This window comes from Rhopilema esculentum, chromosome 5 (assembly GCF_057945365.1).
Source record: "Rhopilema esculentum isolate cy_ngs chromosome 5, ASM5794536v1, whole genome shotgun sequence".
In the NCBI taxonomy this organism is placed as follows: Eukaryota; Metazoa; Cnidaria; class Scyphozoa; order Rhizostomeae; family Rhizostomatidae; genus Rhopilema; species Rhopilema esculentum.
Window position 1 is genome coordinate 164,368 of NC_142819.1, and position 21,920 is coordinate 186,287.

At 35.1% G+C, this 21,920-nt stretch overlaps 2 protein-coding genes across 10 annotated transcripts in view; one reads left to right on the forward strand and one right to left on the reverse strand.

The window, feature by feature from the left end:
* Positions 1–21,121, reverse strand: part of LOC135689764 (calcium-activated potassium channel subunit alpha-1) — a 35,164-nt gene extending 14,043 nt beyond the window's left edge. The window contains exons 1-17 of one of the 8 annotated variants that reach the window (XM_065207100.2): positions 20,755–21,121; positions 19,343–19,397; positions 13,679–14,064; positions 13,187–13,248; positions 12,664–12,757; positions 12,352–12,466; positions 11,950–12,025; positions 11,389–11,464; positions 10,993–11,079; positions 10,577–10,666; positions 9,866–9,957; positions 9,556–9,666; positions 9,209–9,314; positions 3,615–3,697; positions 2,051–2,120; positions 1,792–1,857; positions 219–305 (exon numbers count right to left, since the gene is read on the reverse strand). In XM_065207100.2, the coding sequence (XP_065063172.2) occupies positions 219–305; positions 1,792–1,857; positions 2,051–2,120; positions 3,615–3,697; positions 9,209–9,314; positions 9,556–9,666; positions 9,866–9,957; positions 10,577–10,666; positions 10,993–11,079; positions 11,389–11,464; positions 11,950–12,025; positions 12,352–12,466; positions 12,664–12,757; positions 13,187–13,248; positions 13,679–13,984 (1,521 nt within the window). In that variant the 5' untranslated portion in view covers positions 13,985–14,064; positions 19,343–19,397; positions 20,755–21,121. Of the gene's footprint in view, positions 1–218; positions 306–1,791; positions 1,858–2,050; positions 2,121–3,614; positions 3,698–9,208; positions 9,315–9,555; positions 9,667–9,865; positions 9,958–10,576; positions 10,667–10,992; positions 11,080–11,388; positions 11,465–11,949; positions 12,026–12,351; positions 12,467–12,663; positions 12,758–13,186; positions 13,249–13,678; positions 14,067–14,169; positions 14,753–19,303; positions 19,398–20,342; positions 20,722–20,754 lie in introns of those variants that run through there. The other 7 variants (XM_065207101.2, XM_089116231.1, XM_065207103.2 and 4 more) reach the window with 7 other exon arrangements.
* On the forward strand, positions 4,360–8,976 carry LOC135689767 (steroid 17-alpha-hydroxylase/17,20 lyase). 2 transcript variants are annotated; one of them, XM_065207104.2, is made up of 4 exons: positions 4,360–4,633; positions 5,330–5,583; positions 6,415–6,687; positions 6,998–8,968. In XM_065207104.2, exons 2-4 carry the CDS (start codon positions 5,334–5,336, stop codon positions 7,984–7,986), a joined length of 1,512 nt encoding a protein of 503 aa, XP_065063176.2. In that variant the 5' UTR covers positions 4,360–4,633; positions 5,330–5,333; the 3' UTR covers positions 7,987–8,968. The 2 variants fall into 2 exon arrangements, with proteins under 2 accessions (XP_065063176.2, XP_065063177.2); XM_065207105.2 differs by lacking the exon at positions 4,360–4,633 and having other exon boundaries at positions 5,318–5,583; positions 6,998–8,976.
* Positions 21,122–21,920: the final 799 nt, after the last annotated feature.

The following is a 21,920-nucleotide window of genomic DNA, read 5'->3' on the forward strand; positions in this document are numbered from 1 at the left end:
CATTGTTTTAAATATGCTCTTATAGTAGAAGTAGTGGTAGGAATGGCAGGTAGTCAGTAGTAAGACAAAATATAATTGAATTTAAATTTCATTAAATCTAGGAAAGAAAGAAGATTGATCTCAAGAATACTTTCAATGGCTAATCTAGTATAAAAAGATAAGAAGCGGTTGCTTTTCCTTAAAGTTAGAAGATTGGATTTAAAGGACTGACTACTCACCGAGTCTCCACGCATTGCAAAAAGGTTTGCGAGTAAGGTAGAAAATCCTGGTGCATGACAACTCTGTGCAATGAAACCAAGTTTGAGCTGAAAAAGAAAATTGAAGCTTATATTTTCGCTGTCAAGATAGGTTTTAAAGTGCAGATACGATGAAAAGGAGACAGTCTGGACAGTTTTGTAAAAACACCGAACACCCTTTTTTTAGCGCTTATTGCAATGTAACTGAAAAAGCCAATATTTTTCTGGCATGCGCTTAAGGGTGAACCACTGCGAAACCACTGCGAAACTTTAAAATGAATCTCTAAGTTCAGCATCGCTCATTGAATATTTCAAAATTGAAAACATTTCCTTAATAAGCTATATAATTTAGCTCGAAATGAACGATCAATCAATCCTCTTTAATGTCATTAGCATAGTTTTAGAATTGGTACCGTCGATACTATCCTGTATAACAGTGAATTCAAACATTGCGAACGAGTTTTCGGCCAAGAATGGTACAATATCTTCCATGAAATTCTTTATAGAAAAAAACAAAATAAACTTCACAAGATTCAAATAATGAAGGGCATATTGATATTACTAGCCCTTGGTCGGCTGCAGAAAAGAACAGAATTCAAGAAATTTTGATTTATCTCCTTGAAAAAAATTAATTCATTTTGTAAGGAGAAATACGTTGATTTCAGCCAAAAATTAAAAGTTATCTGCAACAGGCAAGCTTAAAAATTATTTGATAATTCTGTTAGAATTGTTATAGTTACAATGGGTATCATTTATATCGAGGAGCCCCTACATTTGAATCTGTAATAGATTGATCTTTATACAATCCTATTCAATTTTGAGAAGATTTTTCTTCAAAATTTGGGACTCCACAAAAAAATTTTTCTTATTAACTTTGTATTCTGCCTTCTCGGTAGCATCAAGTGTTTGATTTGTATCGAATTTTTTCCCCCTTTCAAAAGGTGTTTTTTCACCCTTTTGTTTCACTATTAATGGTAACTGATAAAAAAAATTGCGCCAGGGGTAGAAGCTCTCAGATGAAAAAGATACCAACTTATCTTCAAAATTAACTTGCTGCGAACAAAATCTTAAATGATAACTAGAGCAGCAGGTGACTGGAATCGTGAGAGATAAAGGGATAAATGAAACTATGAGGAGGCACTGTTAGTAAAGGCCAGACTAAAGTGCACCAAGGTAACGTCAAGTCAAAATGTCTGGGGTATGTAATCCAGGAAAATTTTAGGCTTGAAGGCTGCTTCTTTGATTCTGGTAGCTTATGTTTCCAGGTAGCTTGTTGATTACTTTTGATTTGTTCGTCTATTGATGTGAGGAAGGTTTACAAAATATTGTTTGATGATTTGAAGACTTTTCCAGCAGTTATCCGGCTTATGATTATACCAAAGTTGAAATTTGAAGTCGGGGATGACTTTTTCAAAAACCAAGTGCTTAATAAAACGAATGGTACGCTATTCAACCCCTCTGCAACGTTTGCCCTCAGAAAAATTTTTATGGTTAACTATTAATTTAAATTTTGACACTTTGTAATGTTAAAAGCGGACATTTGTACTTGCCACACCTCATCTACACAAACGATATCGTCCCCAATTTTCGGATTCCACTGTGGACAGTTTAAAAGATGAGCCTGAAGAAGAAACAAAGATGTGAAAAGTTACACGAATTTTCAAAAAACCCGAGGCTTGAATTTTGTTTATTTTAAATAAAACGATTCTAACTACAGCAAAAATAGCGCTGGCTTATTTTTAAATCTTCCATCATTAAGAATATATTTGAATAACTAGAGAGATTAATTTGCAGAACATAAGAATAATATTAACCTTGTTTTTGTAATTGATCAGCTGTACAATGCATCTCATGTGCTCGCTGTAGTTTTTCACTGATATCACTCTGGAAAAGATAATTTATCATTACTTCTTTTCACAGTACAATCAGAAATTAAAAATTTTATGGGATAATTAATTGAATTGTCGTCATAATGAAGAGGTCCAGATTATTAAAAAGGATGACGTTAGGAATAGAGATACATTTTATTTTTTCTCTTTCTTGAAGTAATTTTCAATTCTTTAGCAGACTCTCGTACAATTAGATTAATCAACATCTTAGGCAAACCTTATATGAAGCGTAAGCGAACTAATTTAGCAAAGTTGTTTCAACAGAAATTTTCATATCATTTTATTGTAACAAACTTGTTATTTTAAGTTAGCAAACTTTATTGTGACAACTTATTTTAGGATTTCTATATTGAAAGCAGTTATCTAGATTGTACACACTTGCACTCTAAAACAAATAAGGCTCCTTCTGTGCCTCTAGATTGCGATGCTTCTATTCTCACTTTGAACGCACTCTGCCTGTCTCCAGGTTTAAGTATTCATGCACATTTCTGCAGTAAGAGACAGGCACGTAAATAACAGTTGGGGCGTAACGCCCCCTCCCCAAAGTTTTGAAAATCCAGGTACAGTTGGAAAACTAAACGTTTGACTTAAAATTTTTTCCTAAGACCAAACTTTCGAACTTTATATTTTAAAAATTTTGGGATTCTAAATGTAAAAATTTTAAACCTTATTAAAATTCACAGGCTGGAGGGGACCCATCCACTAATCGTTTTCTATTGTGAAGCCCCGTCTCCATTGGATCCAAATTGTATAATTCCATAAATTCCTATGATGAAGCTGCTGAGAATCACGAATCATTGCAAAAGCTGCAGCAGAAGTATTTGATCAAAGAAGAGTGTTTCATCTTACAAATCAGGCATATGCACTTGCTCTCAAATCATCACTTCAATTGTAAAGAACGGAAAAACATTTGGCCCTCTGAAAATTATTAATAGTTTCCTTCGATAAAAGGTCCAACTCCTTGATGCTTCCTTATCGTGAAAAGTATGTTGTAGATAAAATTGATCTGCAGCAAATAGCTTTTAAATGGGCAAAGCAGAAAAAGAGAAGAATCGCTGTTAACCAACTTGAAGGAATATAATTTATCATCAAATATAGCCAATACAGTAAGTTTAAACGTTTGCGTCATGTTAATCCAAATTTAGAGATTTAGGCTTTTATGCCTTAGGCTAATTAGCTATGATGATAAATATTGAGTAACTATAAAGAAGCTAGAGATATGGAGTTAGGGCTATTTCCAAATATCAATTTGGTAGGTACAGTAGATTTACAGGTCGGATGAAAAATTTCTTAGTTAAAACTGGAATATTCATCCTTCCACGCCCCTCAAAAATTAGCAGCTTGTTTTCGTCCCTGGTAAGAAAGTGGATACACATAATGCCGAATGAGGTATGGAAAAAGCTACCCAAAAACACATATTTATTTGCAGGTTAAAAGAAGACATGCATTGAGCAATTTAGTTTTTGATAATAACTGAGTGCAAAAGTACCTGAGAATATTTGTGGTATCTTCCACAGTTGGGTCTTGACAATTTTTATTACATAAAATGATGACTGCATCAGCTTCTCGCATCTAAAATTGAAATTGCTAATGAATCTAAGGAGGAAATGATCTCCTTGTACGAATACAACTACATCAAAAACAAAAGGATTCTCCCTTATCCGTAAGTATACTTCATGCATAGATTATGGGAAATTTCATGCATAAATAAAATGCAACTATAACCACAAGGACATAACCGACTTTTGGTCTTTCAAATTATCTTGAAATTTTTCCAATTTCTGTTCTCTACTTTATGAATGAATAGAATTATAGATAAAAAGATGCACGCATCGTCGATTCTTCATAATATTGGTCAATCCATTCTGTAATGGAAATCCAACACTAAATGGGTGGGCCAAAGCAGGAAATAAAGTAACATCAACCAATAAATAATTCAACAGCCTAATTTCGTTGTAGTTTGGAAAACACTTCTTGTTAAAGCAAAAGTTTATTTTCAATAGATGTTTTGTACATTGTGGTTAATTAAGACAAAGGGGATTTAAAGAAGAAATGTGTCGCTGTAAGCCGTTAGTAATCCATTCACTTTATTGAAAAGAGATTCGGGGTATTGTTATGCCCTTTGGATAACTGAAATAACTCTGATGTTTGTAATTTGCATAAAGGTATAAACAAGAACCGCAATTGTTTAGAATTGGCGTCATAAAACGCAAAAATTCAGCAATTCAGCTGGCATAAAATATGTAAGATCGTGACAGCTCTAAACACGATTATTCGTGGACTGCTCTCCATATTTGCCTGATTTCTTGGCTTGAACACCCGGTTTCCGGCAAAGAATTCTCAGTTTATCACCGTGGCTCTTTGATTGCAACACAGCTTGGCTCCATTGTATTACATTGAAGCTTTCCCAGAGGGCACAGCTTCCGCAGACGTCTCAGAATAACCAAGTACAGAAGAGGACGAAACTAATAAGCTACCCAGCAAATTCGAGCAAAGACATCTCTAGAGGTAAGGGAGAGATTTCAACAGTGCCAACCCATTTTTTATGGGTGACTTTCAGCTTGTTCTTACCATTTAGAGTGTATTTAGCTTATTTAATCGATTTCATCAAACCATTTTGAATGCTACTTTCCGATCGCACAAAGTAATCAGCTCAATCATGGTTTGTGTGAATCAAGCAAAAATATATTTAAGTTTGGAAGGATTTTATGTGGCTTAGATAAGAAGCCAGTTCTCTACCAATCAGGAAACATTGGTTGTCACAAAAGCGGAGACTGAGGGGGCTTAACCCCATCAACAACTCGCGAATTGACGTTAAACCAACCATGCAAAAATTTATCTGCTCATTGCTTTTACCCAGGGGCATATCACTCTACGAAAATCTCGTACGCCTTTGGTGAAAATCCTTTGCAGTGATTGAAAACTTAAATTATTGTTACACTGAGAGTTGATAAGCAGTCCTCAAGCACGATTGCTTAGCACCCGAATAATTTTCAAAATGTACTTAAAACCATGTAAAAAGGCCTTGTTCCTGACTATATCAAATCTTGCCCCTTTCCAAAGCATTTTGGCCCCCTCAATCCGTAGTATGTTCCATGGTTGGCTCACTGCAAATTGAAAACTAATGTAAGGATGTTTAGATGTATGAGCTACCTTTTAATCTTCTTCTGTATTTACCTACTCATATCTTGCTCTCCGTCATAGCACCATGATCTGGGAAGCCGTCTACGCAGTTAGTGTAGCTGCCTTGGTGTACTCTCTGGTAAAGTATCTTGTTGCCATTTTTGAGCTGAAAAAGTACCCACCCGGTCCATTTCCGCTGCCACTGATTGGTAACTTGCACTTGATTGGAAAGAAACCCGAGGAATCTTTCAAGAAATTGTCCAAAGTATATGGAGACGTGTTCAGTGTTAGTTTTGGTAGCCAGCGTGTTGTTGTTATCAACAGCATCCACCCAGGTAATTTTCTAGCGTTTCAAAATAATTTTATTTATACAAATATAAGGCTGTTTTTACTCGTGACCAATATCATTTTAGCTAGTGCTTCCCTTCACACGGTACATATCGGGAATTTTCCAAATGGAAGGTTGGCTTTTAGGAAAAGGGATCACCTAAAAAGTGATTCAATTTAGAACCGACCTTTTTAAGCTCTCGTGTAAACGGCGTAATCGAGAGGCTTTAGAAACTCCATCAAACTCTCGTACACCTTTGGTGGAAATCCTATTCTTTCGTCTAAAAATCCCTGGAACTCTTTTTGTTTTGGTGAAAATCTCATACGCTAATGGCAAGAGTGAATTGCCGTATTTCATGTTTACCTCTTAAATTTTGCTTCTTTCGTCTTTCTTTCTTTCTTTCTTTTGTGAAGAAGCCTTTACGTAATCAACTTGCATAGATTGAAATTCAATTTGCTGCTCCTCCTATATGCACGGCATTTCTTACAACGTAAGTAACCTATTTACGTAATTTTGCAACTCTTCAGTAAACAGAACAATTAATGTACACAAATTGTGAATGTTATAAGAATGATTTTTTCCATTTCGAGCAAGAATACGAGTTATGAACATATGGCATTTGAATGCCAAATGAATGCCAAATGCTTTATAAGCAAATGAATGCCAACAATATGAATGCCAAACGCTTGATATGTAAAAAACATGTTTGATTTTCCGACGGCTCCTCTAGTTCTGCACTTGCACGCACGAAACCATTAAGTATTCACAGCTAAATAGAATTATACTACAAACACATGCGAAACTTTCCATTTGAGTTTTCTATTGTTTGCCTTTTTAGCTCGAGAAGCCTTAATTACGAAGGGGGATGACTTCGCTGGCCGGCCTCAAGACATCTACCTTGCTGAGATCTATTCACGTGGTTATGAAGACATCGGATTTTCCGACTATGGACCAAAATGGAAACTAATGAGGAAGCTTGCACATGCGTCAATGAAGATGTATGGTACTGGCCTTGAGGACCTTGAGAAGAAGGTTCTTTTAGAAATACAAGCATTGAACAACAGGCTCGATAAGACCTCTGGAAGCCTTATTGATCCAAAAAATGACATCAGTGAGTTCTTATTTAATGAAGATTGGTTTTATTGCAGCAATTGGGACCATTTCATTTTGATTACATGGGGAAACGCCAGATCATTTCATTTGTATTTTCAAGTAAACATCACAAACCTAGATTTTTCAAAGCTATCTTCAAAATAGAATATAACGTGCTTGAATAGAAGTTTAAAGCATTAGCCAAAAGTCCTTTTCATTCATTACTTCTTGTAACAGGAAAAATTTCACAATGTTCCAGAATAAATAATTTTTGAACCCGTCCATGCTATGTAAGCATATGATATGCATATGCACATTTCTTCCAACAGGTCTTGCTGTTCTCAATGTCATATGCTCAATCGTTTTTGGCAGCCGTTATGACATTAAAGACAAAGAGTTTCTACAAGTTGTTGAATACATGACTTTAATTATCCAGGGCTTTGAAAATGCAAGTATCATTTCCATTTTTCCTTGGTTGCGATTTTTCCCAAACAAGGGTTTATCTATCCTGAAGCGTGGAATTCAACTACGGGATGAGATTTTAGATAAAAAGTTGAAAGAACATCGCGATTCGTTTGATTCAACCAACATAAGAGACTTTACGGATTCATTGTTGCGAGAGTTCTCACAAGAAGCCACAGAGGACAACAAAGTGCACAAGTACCTGAACGACACAAATCTTGAGCAAATTGTCAGTGACATGTTCTTCTCTGGTGCCGAGACAACGGCAACGACAATCTTATGGTGCTTTGTCTATCTGGTTGTTTGGCCAGATGTGCAGGAAAAGATTACAGAGGAGAGAAAAAAGAAGATCGGCGAAAGAGTACCTTGTCTACAGGACCGAGGAAACCTGCCGTATTTGGAAGCAACAATCCAGGAAACACTACGATTGTCGTCCATTGTGCCACTTGGTGCACCTCACAAAGCAATGCGGGATAATACTTTGAACGGGCATTGCATACCACAAGGTACTCAAGTATTCATCAACCACTGGGCCTTTCATTACGATGAGAGAGAATGGGAAGATCCCTATGCTTTCAAGCCTGAGAGATTCTTAGATGATAACGGGAACTTTGTCCATGGATTAAACAAGAGCTTTTTGCCATTTGGCGCAGGACGAAGAGTTTGTGTCGGAGAAGCAATGGCAAAAGTGGAACTATTTCTTTTTTTGTCTAACATTTTGTACCGATATGAGGTTAGACAGGTGGCTGGAGAAGCTGGACCCGATGTCAATGGTGTACTGGGAGTTGTTCTTGCACCAAAGCCATACAAGATTCAGTTTGTCAAAAGACCTCAAGCGGCCGACTTAGAGTTTTAGCTTTAATATCATTTCTTCAGCCTGTCCACAGAAAAACTTGGCAAATATGAACAGGTTTTGCTTTATAATGAAAATCTTTGCGTTTTCAAATCACAATAAACATACTTTTTGAACAATATTTCAATATCGCTATTGCATTTGTGCCGAGGTTAATCCCTGTAGTAATTGCTTACGATGCTTTTTAAAGGCAGCATAGTTCAGCTTTTGTTTCAACTGTTAACATTTCCATTGTTAATATTCATATCAGCTGCCAATCCATCTGATTTTTATCATCATCTGTTTGTCTGCTTGCAATGCTTTTTACCGTGCATTTTATGTAAAAATTACATTTCATTGTAAGCCTGTTTGCTATCTCTTTTGGCTCCTTCTTTTATCTTTAAATGCTGTATCTAACTATTTATTGGTTCTTGTATATCTGTTTTTTATCATGTGCCCTGGTGGGGCTTGATTTTCATTGCTTAAATTTCCATAGTTAACTGCAAAAGTTGATCAATAGCTTTATTAACAGTTGATCGAAAAAAGCAAAATTAACTAAACATGCTTCAATGTGTTTTCCTCCCACTTAGTTTCATTTGATTCCATTTTTCTCCAACTGATTTTCTTCATCATGGGATATATGTAGTCACCTATTATTATAGGAGGATATAGCTAAGCTGTCTTTTCAAGAATCTATAAAAGTTGCCCTTTGGGTTCACCCACAGAATAATTCCACTAGGGCTCCAGCAATGCTGTTTTCCTATTTCAAAGTCCTCGTGCCAAGGACGGTGTTGCAGGAGTAGGGCTCAGAGGCTTAGTTTCCATAGTTGCAAAAGTCTACTTATATTCAGAAAATGAATCATATGGCTCTAAGTCTTCAACATATTCAGCCGCGGAAAACCTTTAAGCCCCTCCAATAATGCGTCACAAAATTGTATATTGGAAACTTTTTTATAGGCTACTACTCTCCACTTCATTTTGGATATCGTCAGAGTTAACAGTAGGCTTTGCAACGTTGAAGTTAGCTGCTCTAAACATTTTCATCAATGCTTTTTTGCAAATAAGTAATACTTTCCATTTATTCATAGACAAATGTCAGCTTTTGAATCATTTCAGGTGCATCATTTCACTTGTCTTCTTATCATGATCTCATCATAGTTTCGATTCCTGAAAGTCTAGCAATCCAGGCACGCAATATTCAGTACGACACTCAAACCAAGATCAATAAAAATCTTTGAAAACCTACCTTGATTCTAGCGCAATCTCTAAAATTAAAGATGCTGCCAATGAAATATGCTGTCCTAGTCGAATACTTTTTCAAGATAGCTTGAAGACTGATGCTTGGAAAGGTCCTAAACGAAAAACAATGATTTTCAGCATTGTTTCAACAGTCTTTAAATAATTTTGGCTGAAACATTTCAGGACCTTCAAAAGCTTGCATATGATTATTGTTTTCTTTCATGTTTGTTACAACGGATTTTTAACATTTATAACGATTCTTCTTAGACTAATTGCAAAACCCATGCAAATTGAGACAAACAAAATTAGCGAATTTTTAAGAGGAAATATGACAAGACACGATGGTATACTTACGGTCCAAGAAAGACAATTATAACATGGGCGTCTTCACGATCAGGATGGAGAAAATCGCGAACGAACATCGACACACTTTCTTCCGTGATATGTCCGCATACAATTATATGCCTATGGGAAAGAAATGATCAATTTTGTAGTCTCGTTTCGTTTTCAAGTTTGCATAAAGACACAAGCGCAAAAGGCTTTTCTTGGTCCTCGAAAGCATCCTGTTTTATAATTTGGAAACAAAAATGATACAATATCAACCAGATCATTTTTGTGACTCGTTCTCGCAGCAATTCGGTATAAGTAAGCAAATTTTACTCACTTCCTTCCAGGTGTTTGAGTAAATGATCTGTTGTACTTTGTATGAGAACTTGCGAAATCGATAAAGGCAGGTATATAGCTTGCAAACAGCGCCTAAGATAATATAAAAATATGATTTCATTGGGTAAATGTATTGAAAACTGCTGAAATATCGAGCTCATTGCTTGCGACGAAGGAGCGTGCTTTCCAGTTGCGAGCACTGGCTGCGAGTTCTTGGTAGCTCGCAGGCAACTTTTTTGCAAAGCATAACCTGCAATTTTACTGATCCCGTGCATCATGTGTTCATTGATCAGTCAAACAGCAGATGAGCTGACACTTTTGAAAATGTTTGCCATGTCTATAGCTCTACAGATCCATAAGGCTCTCTGCGTAAATGTAATTAAACAGCTAGGTAATAAATGGTAAATTTAGTATGTAAAGCCCCTATGTCCCGTCAGTCAACTGTTGAGAGTTAACAATAGACTTTGCAGCGTCTTTAAAATCGAGAAAACAATGAAGATTGGCCAATTGGATCCGTAATAGTAGGTATATTGTATAGTCTAACCGATGGGAATTTAAATGGCGACTGAAATGCGTCGGGACATAGTGCCTATGCAAGTTTCACAAGAATCAAATAGAACGTAAATACATTGACCGCGACTTAGCTTTCCCAAAAGACAGGGATGACTACTCACAGGAAGAAACTTCAAGTGCATTCAGAACTTGTACATACCAGTCCTACGCATATGAATATCATTGTGAATACACGACCGAGGTATGTGCGTGTGTAGAGATCCCCATATCCTACAGTTGACATTGTCACCTAGGTTTGAGATGGCAATGAAAGTGTCTCAATTATAAAGATTATAGTGGTAAAAATTTACGGTGATTACAAAGGTAACAAATGTGCTAAGCTATAATTGCAATATAAAGAGAAAATTTTAGTGCGATTTTATCCTTCAAGATTCCGAAATTGCAAGGTTATTAAGAAAAATGTTATAATAAGAAATTTGATAACATAATTTTTCAGAGATCATCTAATAAATATTTCATATGATGATATTAGGAAGTAAGGAAGGAAGATTTGATTCTTTTTGTTACTTTGCAGAATCAGGTGAAATACCTTAGATAAAGCTGAATTCAACTCACCAGCAAGAAGTAAAGAGCCTGAAAGTAGTTTAATGGCTGAGCGTTTGCATAATTGATAGGAGGCCAGAAATCACCTGTATTTTCAAGCTGAGAAAAAAAAGATTTTATTTTTGCTAATCGGTTACAAGCTTTAGCGACATTGAATTTTGGTTGATCATAAACAGTTCATTTCTGTTGCTTTGAACAACACAACGAAGTATACATTTTTACATAACTTGAACAAGCCAGAATATTTGTTAATATTTAATGTCAAATGATAGATCGATCAAAGTAACGGTGATTCATTCAAGGTCACCTTTTATCGACAAAATGCTTTATTCTTCTAATTTTGAAAACTACAGTTAGAATTTTACAAGACAAACTATAGTTATAATTTGACTGGAAGCATCAAATTACCAGGTGAACAAATCCTGCAGAAGAAAGCCACAATGCGAAGAAGTTGCCAAAAATTCTTGCCATTTCTACACTTGAGCTAAAAATTGAAATTGGTAGAATCAATTTGAATATGACATGCTTAATACATATCATTTGCCATTACAATGTGCAACCGCACAAATCATGTAACCTTAAGTCAAAATCTTGAGAAATTGATAAGGTGAGTACATAAAAGAAATATCGTGGGACTTTCGGGTTGAATTTTAGGCTCATTTTGGCCTAATTTTTATGCAAAATTTGGTTCTGCTCTTATTGTGATTCTACTCTCTGTAGTATTATGGCTGTTAGCTGCAGTGTTATGTCTGCAGTATTATAGCTCTCTGCAGTACTTTGGCTATTATAGATAATCCTGAAAAATATCGATGAAACATTATAATGTATTAATAAATTTCTGGCCATTTATCGTTTCATTAAACAAAATATTTTATGACACGAAATACTAGAAGAGCTATTTTAATTTTTCTTCCATTGAAATACTTAAACGGACTTCCGAAAGTATAGATTGATATGCTATCTTCTCACCCTGTATTGAGCACATTTAGAAACTGCAAAATCTCAGCCAACTTTATCAGCTCTAATGCTCTGAGAAAACGAAGCCCTTTGGAAAAATTTTAAAAATGAAGTTAAGACTTTAAAAGGCACATTGAGCTGCAAACATTTCTGATTAAAAATGTTCCGTGTTAAATAAAAGTACATCGTTATATGTCTTCTGGATAAAGTATATCAATTGTTACATCAAAAAGCCTTTGGATCCTTGCGCAATTTACTGAAACCCAATTTGACGACAGCTCTGGAATGATTAGGAAATCCCAAATAAATACCAATCATTCTGAACACAAATTTATCTAATTGAAATGGACCTTCAGATACACGATTGAAGCTAAGCAATTTTTACATACAGTTATAAAGGATAGTTATCCATACCAATCCAATTTCGGTTTGTTGCCAAGGCAACAAAAACTGGTGGAATTGTCAAGTAGTCTACATAGGATGTCATATCCAGGACCCAAAATACAACTTTGTCATTGGCTGAAAGGAACTAGAACAAGAAATTAAAATATGGAGACATAGAAAAAATTCGCAGCAAAACCTAATACAAACATAAGTACACATTGAATGTATCGCTACAATTGACAGTAACACTCTAAGAATGCGAAATAGAAAGTAAGAGACAACAGCAGTATCAGCTAAATATGGTTTAAGCGTAACACAACAGATTAACGCTGAGTGACTTACTCGAATAGCAAAGTGGAAGATGAAAAACACATTAAGGCAAATCTCAAATCGCCACAGTATTTGGTCATTCACATCTAGGCAGTGTTCAACAGGGCTAAAAAGATAATAGGTTAATTATAGGCAAAATAAAGGCTAACTCATTTTAAAAACCGAATCACAGATCACTGTAGCAAGCGTTATTTGGTTAAAGATTATGAACAAGAAACACTGTCTAGATGCCAGTTTCTGAGCTCTTTTTATCCAATTTCCAAACATCACGGAATCATTTTTCTAAAAGATAACCCTAAACAGTCAAGACGTCGTTATCAGTCAAGACTGGTGTGTTAAAATCATCACAAAACAGAAAATATCATTGTATCAAAGCATTGACACATCAAGACAGCTAAATTTTGAATCAATAAGCAGATCCTTGTGGATAGCAGACCCTAAATGTGTGAATGCTAGAAATCGATTCTTTAAATCAAAGCCTTCAACAGGCAGGTTTTCATTTACATAGACTTATAATATCAACAAATTAACTCACAACGAAGACTCGGTTATGTAAAGAGCACATGCCGACAAGCTTGATATGAATGCTAAAACCACCTGAAAAATAAATGAAAAAATTCCTGAAAGCTGCCATTCTGAATTGAAAACCTATCATCCAATAAAAACCCTGTCCACCCATCATCCAATTAAAAGGATCCAATTTGATGCATCCCTGAAGAGAATAATGATAAAACAACTTTCGAAAAGAAGTTTTCTAACAAATTAAAAGGAAACATTTGTATTGGTGTTTCTTCAAAATAATGCTTTCTTTAATCTTGTAGTGCATTGCCTGTGTAAGGCTGGATAAATTCTTCAAATTTTTTATCACCCTTCAACTAATCAACTTTTCAATCTATCTGCCAGAGACTGATCTTCTATAGTGGCAAATTAATTCCTGTCGAATGCTCCTTCCGATGGTTCGCTTACATTGATATAAACTAAAAATTCACTCCTTTGAACAAACAGGAAAATAGAAGGGAAGTCTTACCAGAATTCGTCCTTGCAACGTCTGTGCCGAGACCAATGCGCCTGCACCCTCTTTAAGTGCGACATACCAGCTTGCATCCTGTTCATCCGTCGCTTTGATCTTCTTGGCAACAGTATTTGATGACTGTGTATTAAATGATGATATACTTCGGCTTCTTCGTGTGCTTTTTTTTACAATAGTATAAAGAAGCCTTCCGATAAGCACAACTATTAATCCCCCAAAGTAAATTGCTGCACTGGCACCAACGAAATATTGCCATTTGCGATCACTGGCAGGAATCAACGTGTATTTGTTGCAATCATTCATCCTTTCTTGCTATAAATGACTTTCTCTTTCTTTTCGACTATATCTACAGAAGAATCCTTTTTCTGATGACTTTTCCGTTACCCTAGAATAAAAATTATATGCTGGATTCAAAGTTTAATGCTTTATTACTGTACTTTGCCATACCAGAACAATAATAATCTATAGCTCATTAAAGGAATGGTTACCTAAGTAATTACTAAAAGTAGTGAAGTAATTACTAAAAACATTTTCCAATTTTTTCCAACTTCTTTTTCCAATGTGTATGGTACTCCTCTTCAGAAACTGGTTGATTCTTTACACTTGCATGAATTTGTAGATTATTTCTGGCTTCAAGACAAATAGCAGAAAACTCTAAAATGCATTTGATTGGATCTTGCACTCACAATGTAGTCATTAGGGTTAAATGTAACTGTATCTGCAAACACGATAACTTTTATGTCAATGAAAGAAGTTTCTGGCGCAGTCTACATTCAACAGCACAACAACACTGTTTGATTACGGCTTGTTTTCATAGCAACAATACCATAATTTGGATTTAATAAACGCATCTTCCATGACAACTGCTATGTCTTCTTGTCTTTGTCACTCCTCTTATGCTTAAACTTCAGGATTGACAACTTCAGATATCTGAAGTTACCTTCATTTCTACAGCAGTTTCTTCCTGTCTAAGAGTCGACAACACCGAGTTATTCATACGTTCAACTCAAAGCAAGAGTCTCGCTCGTTTTCCCAATAACATGAGTGATGCAAATGTTTTGCCGGTGGCTATATAAATTCTTTTGTTTTCCGCTCTATTTCAGCAGGTATTAACTACGTTTCGTAAATGATTATAAATTAATCTCATCGGAAAAATTTCCAGATGACCTTGCCTCGATCAAACATAATTCTTGAAATTGTTAGCTGTGTTGTTCTTAGCTGTAATTCAGTTTACCAAGTTATTTAGTTTTTATCATAATGCACAGTTTGCTGCTCTGTTTATATTGTCGATCTTTATAAGAAAGATATAGCAGATTGCAGTTTCATTGGCCTTGCAAAACAATGCAACTACCCGTAGTCTTTTGTTTGAAAAAAATCTTTTCGCTATTTTGCAATATTGTAGCTAACGCAGGCAGAGAAAAATCTACATTCGCTCTTTAAGTATTTATCTGTCTATAAAGAATGCTCCTCCACAAATAGTGATTCAATTTTGGTTGTTCTAAACATTCTTTTATGTTATTATTCTTCATTGATGTGTACATTTTCAAAAGTAGCAAGAAGACAAATATTTCAGAATTTTTTTAGAAATCAGGCAAAAAGCTGTATTGCTTCTGTATAGCTTATTTTTATCTCAAAGGTCAAACAGAGGCAACCACGTTTTTGAGCACACAGTCACACAATTTATCTATTCATATATATTTTTGAAAACATTTCTCAATTGTCAGATCTTACGAACTGAAGTAACATGTCGATATACTTCGTCTTCTTACAGGTAGAAGTTGAAAATGCGTTGACATCTCGTTATAGGTTGAAAGAACAAATTGTTGCATGCCTGACAAAGCAAAAGCCAGTCTGTTGACAAATTCTTGAACCCCAACAAAATTTCTCAGTAGGCAAACCTAAGGGCCTGTCCAGCAGTTAACAGCATTCGGTTTGACAATTGATGTGACTTTTGATTTGACTTCTTATGTGACTTCTGATGTGACTTTTGATGTGACATTCAAGAGGATATGGGCATGATGTGAAAACAACCTTGCATGAATTGATTTGACTGTTAATGTGAATTTCCATGAGATAGGTACAAGGTGTGCTGTCAGTGAAATAGCCAAAGAGGAGAGTTTGGAGGGGCAAAGTCGTGGTCTGACACAAGGGGCCAAGGGTTGACCCCTGTGAAATTTTTGCAGACCAACCCCTAAAGAATTTAGGAACACGCCCCATTTTGTAAATCTATTTGAAATAAGCTATGACGTCTTTATGTGACAATATTTGCTTAATCAAACGCGATGGCAGTCATCAATAGCTTAGACAGGGAAATTATTACAACAATCTAACCAAGGGCCTAACCTTAAATCTTTCAAGTAATTTTGATTATTTAGCATATAACGAGTACATTTAGATCTTGAAACATTTTTGTAACTTTCCAGGGGGCTAATAAATGATGACGTCCTTGGTGTGGTTATTTCACGATATTATTAGGTGAAACATCCTTCAAAAAACCAAATAGCCTCGAATTTCTCATTTAATTTTAGCTATTTTAAACATACGAAGTGCATTAGTCTTTTAAAATTTTTTTAAATAGTGTAGGGAATCGTAAATGATTACGTCATCAGTATTTTAGTCTTGAGATATTTTTAGGCAAACATTCATCACAAACAAAAATGTATATATTAAGGGGCTTATCGTCATATATATATTGACTGAAATTTCATCAATTTTATTAATGTGTATTTTTATTAGTTTTATTAGAAAAGACTAGGTTTTGATGATTGATGACGACATTTCTAGGGGGTAATAATGCAATTTTATAATGAGCATGTTTTGAAAATTGAAATGATGAAGTCAAGAAGATAACAATTATACAAATGCCTGGATGGTTACAGAGTTAAGCCCCGGTCAAACGCATCCAACATTTCATCCAACATGCAGAAAACCAATGTTGGATGAAATGTTGGATGCGTTTGACCACCCATGTTGGGTCACCCAACATTTGCAAACCGATGTTGGATGACGTTTGATCACGGTCAAAAACAAATTCTGTTTTTCAATGTTGGATGCAATGTTGGATGCAATGTTGGATGCGTTTGACCACTCCATCCAACATTTCACCCAACATTTCATTTTCTAGGCATGTTCATGATTAAAACTTTTTTATTGTCATTTGAGCCGAGGTGAACCCAGATTGATTTGTGAGCAACTTCTCTCAAAGTGGTTAGCAAATGCCTAAAAATAATAGACAGCATTCAAAAGCTTCAAACCTATTCCATTCCTCTATGAGAAAAATCTGCATGAATTAGCATCAAACATTTTGCTCAAATTAGTCAGAAATTATTCTTAATTTTTTCTCGAAAGTTCTACAATATTGAGACTTGGCATTGTTAAAAAAAGTGAATATTTTACTAGAAAAGTATCAAGAAAGCAAAGGATTTTTCTATATAAACCCTCATATCAAAACAGAAACGGAAAAAACATCCAGAAAAGGGACAAAAAGGCCCCACTCCGAGTGAAAAGTACCGACAATTTTGCGACCAGCTGAAATTCATTTACTTTTGTCTGAAATATAACCCCCTCCCCCCTTTGAGGTAATAATTTTATTGCAGATTTGCTTGGAAAATTTGCTGTCTCGAACATTTTTCAATTTTGCTTGAAGGAAAATGTTCTATTCTTTTGGAACTATGTGAATTTTTGGAGAACTCATAGAACTCAGGAACTATGATAGAAGATATGTAGAAACTGTAAGGGAAGGTTCAGAAAAGTTTCTAAATGATTATGTATTGAATTAATTACAATAGTAATTTTGTGCACAGAAGAAGAAATACTTAAACAGGTTATTGATGTGTTAGAAGACAGGCAATGATATCGAGTACGACAATCCTATAGCAAAGCCAGCTGCATTTTATAACTGCGATTCGAGAGGTGACTTCAGAGATCAAGCTGTATGGGGTCATGACATTTTTGGGGTACCTTTCATTAGAAGTTCTGGATGTTTGGGTAAACTGTTTCAAAAATTTCTACCTATTTGGGTGGTTTTTTAGAAAATTTTAGAATGACCGGGCATATTATTGTGACGTGAAAAGCAGATTGAAATAATGGTATCATTGCCTTTTTGATCATGCAGGGCTGAGGAAGCATTTCTAAAGCTGAAGTCGATAAAAGACGATTTAGACAAAGTACAAAACAACATTTTTGAAATAACTCTTTTACAAAAAAACTCTTTCTAATGTATCTAGAAAAAAGTAAACAATAAAATGATACTCTAAAATCTGTTTGTAAACCATAGTACTAAGCAAGCAATCTGGCGTGCTTAAACAAAAGCAAGCCTTGGCTTATCATTAAAATTTCATCATGGAATTTGGTATGAAAGGAAAACCTGCTCTAAGAGTTGTTTGGTTGTCCAGTGCAACTATTGTCTTTCCGCTTAATTGCTTTGTAAAAGAGTGCTTGTTTTGTCGACAAGGAAGCTTTGTTGATATATAAAAGCCGATTCCTACTACGAAATGAAATCTATTGGAGCTGGTCTACGGTTTTATGATTCTGCTCTAAAGAAATGTACTTTCAATGCGGTTAGATTTCTGTAACTGTTATTGCAAATCTTTATCTAGAAAATATCTAGATCAAAAACTTCATTTTCAATGAATCTACAATAACTTTATCAGAAGTTGACCAAAATAAATCTGAAAACATCCCCAACAGGAGAGTTTATCTTTGGCGCACGCAAATTAATTCATCAGTTTTTTGGCTAACGGTGTTTTCAATCATTTAGGAGGTTATTGTCCTGAAATAATTTCTCTGTGTCAAATTCCCGTAACACTCCTTCTTCACCATTTCGCCCTTCAAATATTCACACCATGAATACCCCAAATTACATCTAACAGTTTTACATGTTTTTTTCGACTTCAAACTTGACAGAGCCACTAAGATAAACTTTAAATCCCGATTTTTTTAGCAATTAAGATATATAAACTTATCAAAAACAGGATGTCAGCTGAAGTATCATTTTGAAAATAAAGTTGGTTTAAAGATTTTTAACAACCTCCTGAAGGTCTGTGCTCTTTTACTGTCAACTATCCTCTTTTAAAGAAGGTTTTTATGTTTTGAGTTGTTTAAGGCTCATTCGATTACTTTAAAGGCAAAAAAAAAATATTTGTGTTCGGCGAAAAATAGAAAGGCATCCGCAAATAGCGAGTTGGATCATCAATCTCAATTAAGCAGAGTTTTATAAAACAAAAAATAAGAAGTTTGGCTTAGTTTGCTCGTGCTCTTGGGACAAGTGACCCGAATCGCATTAACTTTGATTGTAATGGTCACTTTGAGCAGTTAAATTTTCCAGATAGTCTCTTATCGCTGATTGATTGCATTTCCATTTTGAATAATAGCGCAGCAAAAACACAAAATCTATATTCATTGCACTGGTAGTTCCATTAAACGAGAAGTAAACTTGAAAAGCTCAGATTGGATGTTTTCTTACGTATATCTAATAAATTGAGGGTCCTAAAAGCCACGACGATGATCGGCTAGAAGCTTGAAACATTTGAAACAAAAAGCTAAGGCCAGTCCAGAGCTAGCGACACTTGACAAAGCATAAATTCCCATTTAGAAGAAATGTCAATAGCTATTTACGAATACCTTGGCGTGATTCTAAACTTTTTTCGTTTCGATACTCTTCCCTGAAAGATTTCGGCAGCAGTTTTCTTGCATACGCAGGGCTACAACAATTGTCCTGTGAAAAATGTGACTTTGAAAAGTTACCAACTCTTAACGAACAGCAAATTCTTAACTTATCATATATAACCTTTTTTCAAAACATGCATTGAAACTGATTGACAATCACAAACTGTACCGTTTCTGTGTCCTGGGAATAAAAATTGGTTGTAGAGGCTTCTTGCAGGAGAAACAAGTGAATTCTGAAAAGTTTTGTCCTTTTAACAAAAAAACCCACTTACTGTAACAAGAGGAGAAATACAGGAATTTTCTACAGCGTTGTTGACACGTATGTATGGGATTCGGTAAACAATAAGAAGGTGCCTAGTTTAGAAAGAGATAGAAAAGTGTGCACTGACAGGATAAGAGCTACTTAACGACAACACTTTTTAACGACGAATCTTTTAGAATGGAGGACGATTGAAAAGCGAGTTTGAAAGGAATTCGAAAGTAGGAAAATGGAGAGATATGGGGCTAGAAAGAAATTGTTAGAAGGCTGATATTCTACCAAGTTATGGCAAAGAATAAACGGAAAAAAGGAACTTAACTAAAATATTTTAACAACCGTGATCATTTAACCATATGATAATGTAACGGTATTGCAGCATGGTAATGATTGGCATTGATCGACATGACAATTTCTTTGAAAACAAGAAAACGTTCACGTATTATATTGTATAATATAAACATATGCTACAGATCTTCCCTATATAATGTGCGCTGCAATTATTAACAATTTAATTCTTGATAATTAAATGTTCAATGGCTTTTTTGATGATAGATTGATTGTTTCCATTTGAAGGAATCCCTACAACAATTTGCGAATAACGTTTAAGCATCAGTCGCTGCTGTTTTTTCATTTCATTCATCTCTATCTTCAATCATAAATACAATTTAACAATGCACAATAAACAATTATACACAGCCAAAACAATAAATTTACAATTACTGCTAGCACACAAACCTTATTTCAGGTTATTTTATACCAAAATTCTGTTTCATCTATTTCCGTTTCCTTGGCTTTGCAGAAAATATGTCCCTCCGCTTTATTCCCGCCAAGTCATGAGGGTTTTGCGGTTTCTTCATTTTGTTTCTTTAATATGGCTATTCATGGTTTTCAAATTATTATTCAAATTTAACGTTTTGTCAGTTCTATTCTATATATGCTTCTATATTTTTAGATTCTAACGCTCTGACTCTGAGCATCCTAAGTAATGATCAAGAAAGTTTGAGCTTTTTGTATATCGAGAGGTCTCAATGTTCCCCTTTTTACAAGAAAATGTTTAAAGAGGCAACTACATATGTCGTTTGTTTAGTGCAGTTGTATGAGCATGTGCGCAAGGTCCCAACCTATTTGATTGATTTAGAGCACTTACCTTTAGAGATCTAAGAGTGGGATCTCCGTTTATGTGTAAGAAAACAAGCCCACTTCTGTCAACAATTTTGTCGCCATTACAGATATCCTCGATTTAGCAACGCCAATGATAGTAAGCATAAAGCGTTGTTCATATTACATACTGCAGTATTCTATTCATGAAAGCTCACTGAAGCAAATTTATTTTGCTTTATCTTGCTTTGTATTATACAGGATTACGCTGAAATCCAGCCGCGTTATTTTATTTAGGACTTATAAACAAAACGAGTACCTTTATAACAAGCAAAACAGAGTTGCTTGGTAACAACTGGAATGAATGCCTTTTTGTATGGTAAAACGGCAAAACTTGCAAGGATAGTGGCGTTAGGATAATATAGTCAATTATAAGTTGAGAAGGACCGCAGAGGAGGAGAGACGGTTTTGACCAGGACAAGTTTTCTGTTCAGCTGAAAAAGACCAAAAATAAACCAAACCCAACCAAAAAAGGATTGGGGAGAAAAATAAATTGAGCACGGTTTATCAAAAAACATTATCATTGAAATACAAACAGAAAAACCATCAGCTAAAAATAAAATTAAACATTTTTGAACAGCTAGGATAAAAGGGTTTTAACAAAAAGCCTCTAGATTTGGAAAACTTTGAAACAGGGCCGATCAAAACGAGTTTTATTAAAATTTATAATTGGGCCTAGATTTTCTCTTTTAAAGTAGGGATGGATTACCGTTACAATCAAACTTTGAAGTTTTCTTGATGATACTTTTAAATAACAAATCTGCCCGTTCTTTATTTCTCATATCCTCAAAAATTTTCCTGGCAGCTCTTTTTTTCTTTCAACAGGTGATCTCTCTCTTTTTGTTATGTTTCTGCGAAAGTTTTAGGTTACAAACAGACCTTGTTTACCACGTTTAGGCCATAGAAAAAACGAAACTCTGTCAATTTGTGCTGGCACCAAGTTATTCTGGATCAGGTTTCTCGATCAATGTCCTCAAAAGCAGTTGCTCGTTGATCAACTTGGACAATGACCGATTTCTTCGATCAAATTCCAATATTCAGTTTTATGCATGTCTTTTATGGTAAAGACATAGCAACCAATCTAAAACTAAGAGCACATTTAAGGCATTACTAGGCACAGTCACTTAGAAAATGATAAAGTAGGTTTCTGTCCAC

What these genes read in the sequence shown, in the direction of transcription:
- LOC135689767 (XM_065207104.2), top strand. Translation starts at nt 5,334, where the DNA reads ATGATCTGGGAAGCCGTCTACGCAGTTAGTGTAGCTGCCTTGGTGTAC. An exon ending in TATCAACAGCATCCACCCAG is followed by an intron (nt 5,584 to 6,414) that starts GTAATTTTCTAG and finishes TTGCCTTTTTAG; the next exon opens with CTCGAGAAGCCTTAATTACG. An exon ending in TGATCCAAAAAATGACATCA is followed by an intron (nt 6,688 to 6,997) that starts GTGAGTTCTTAT and finishes TTCTTCCAACAG; the next exon opens with GTCTTGCTGTTCTCAATGTC.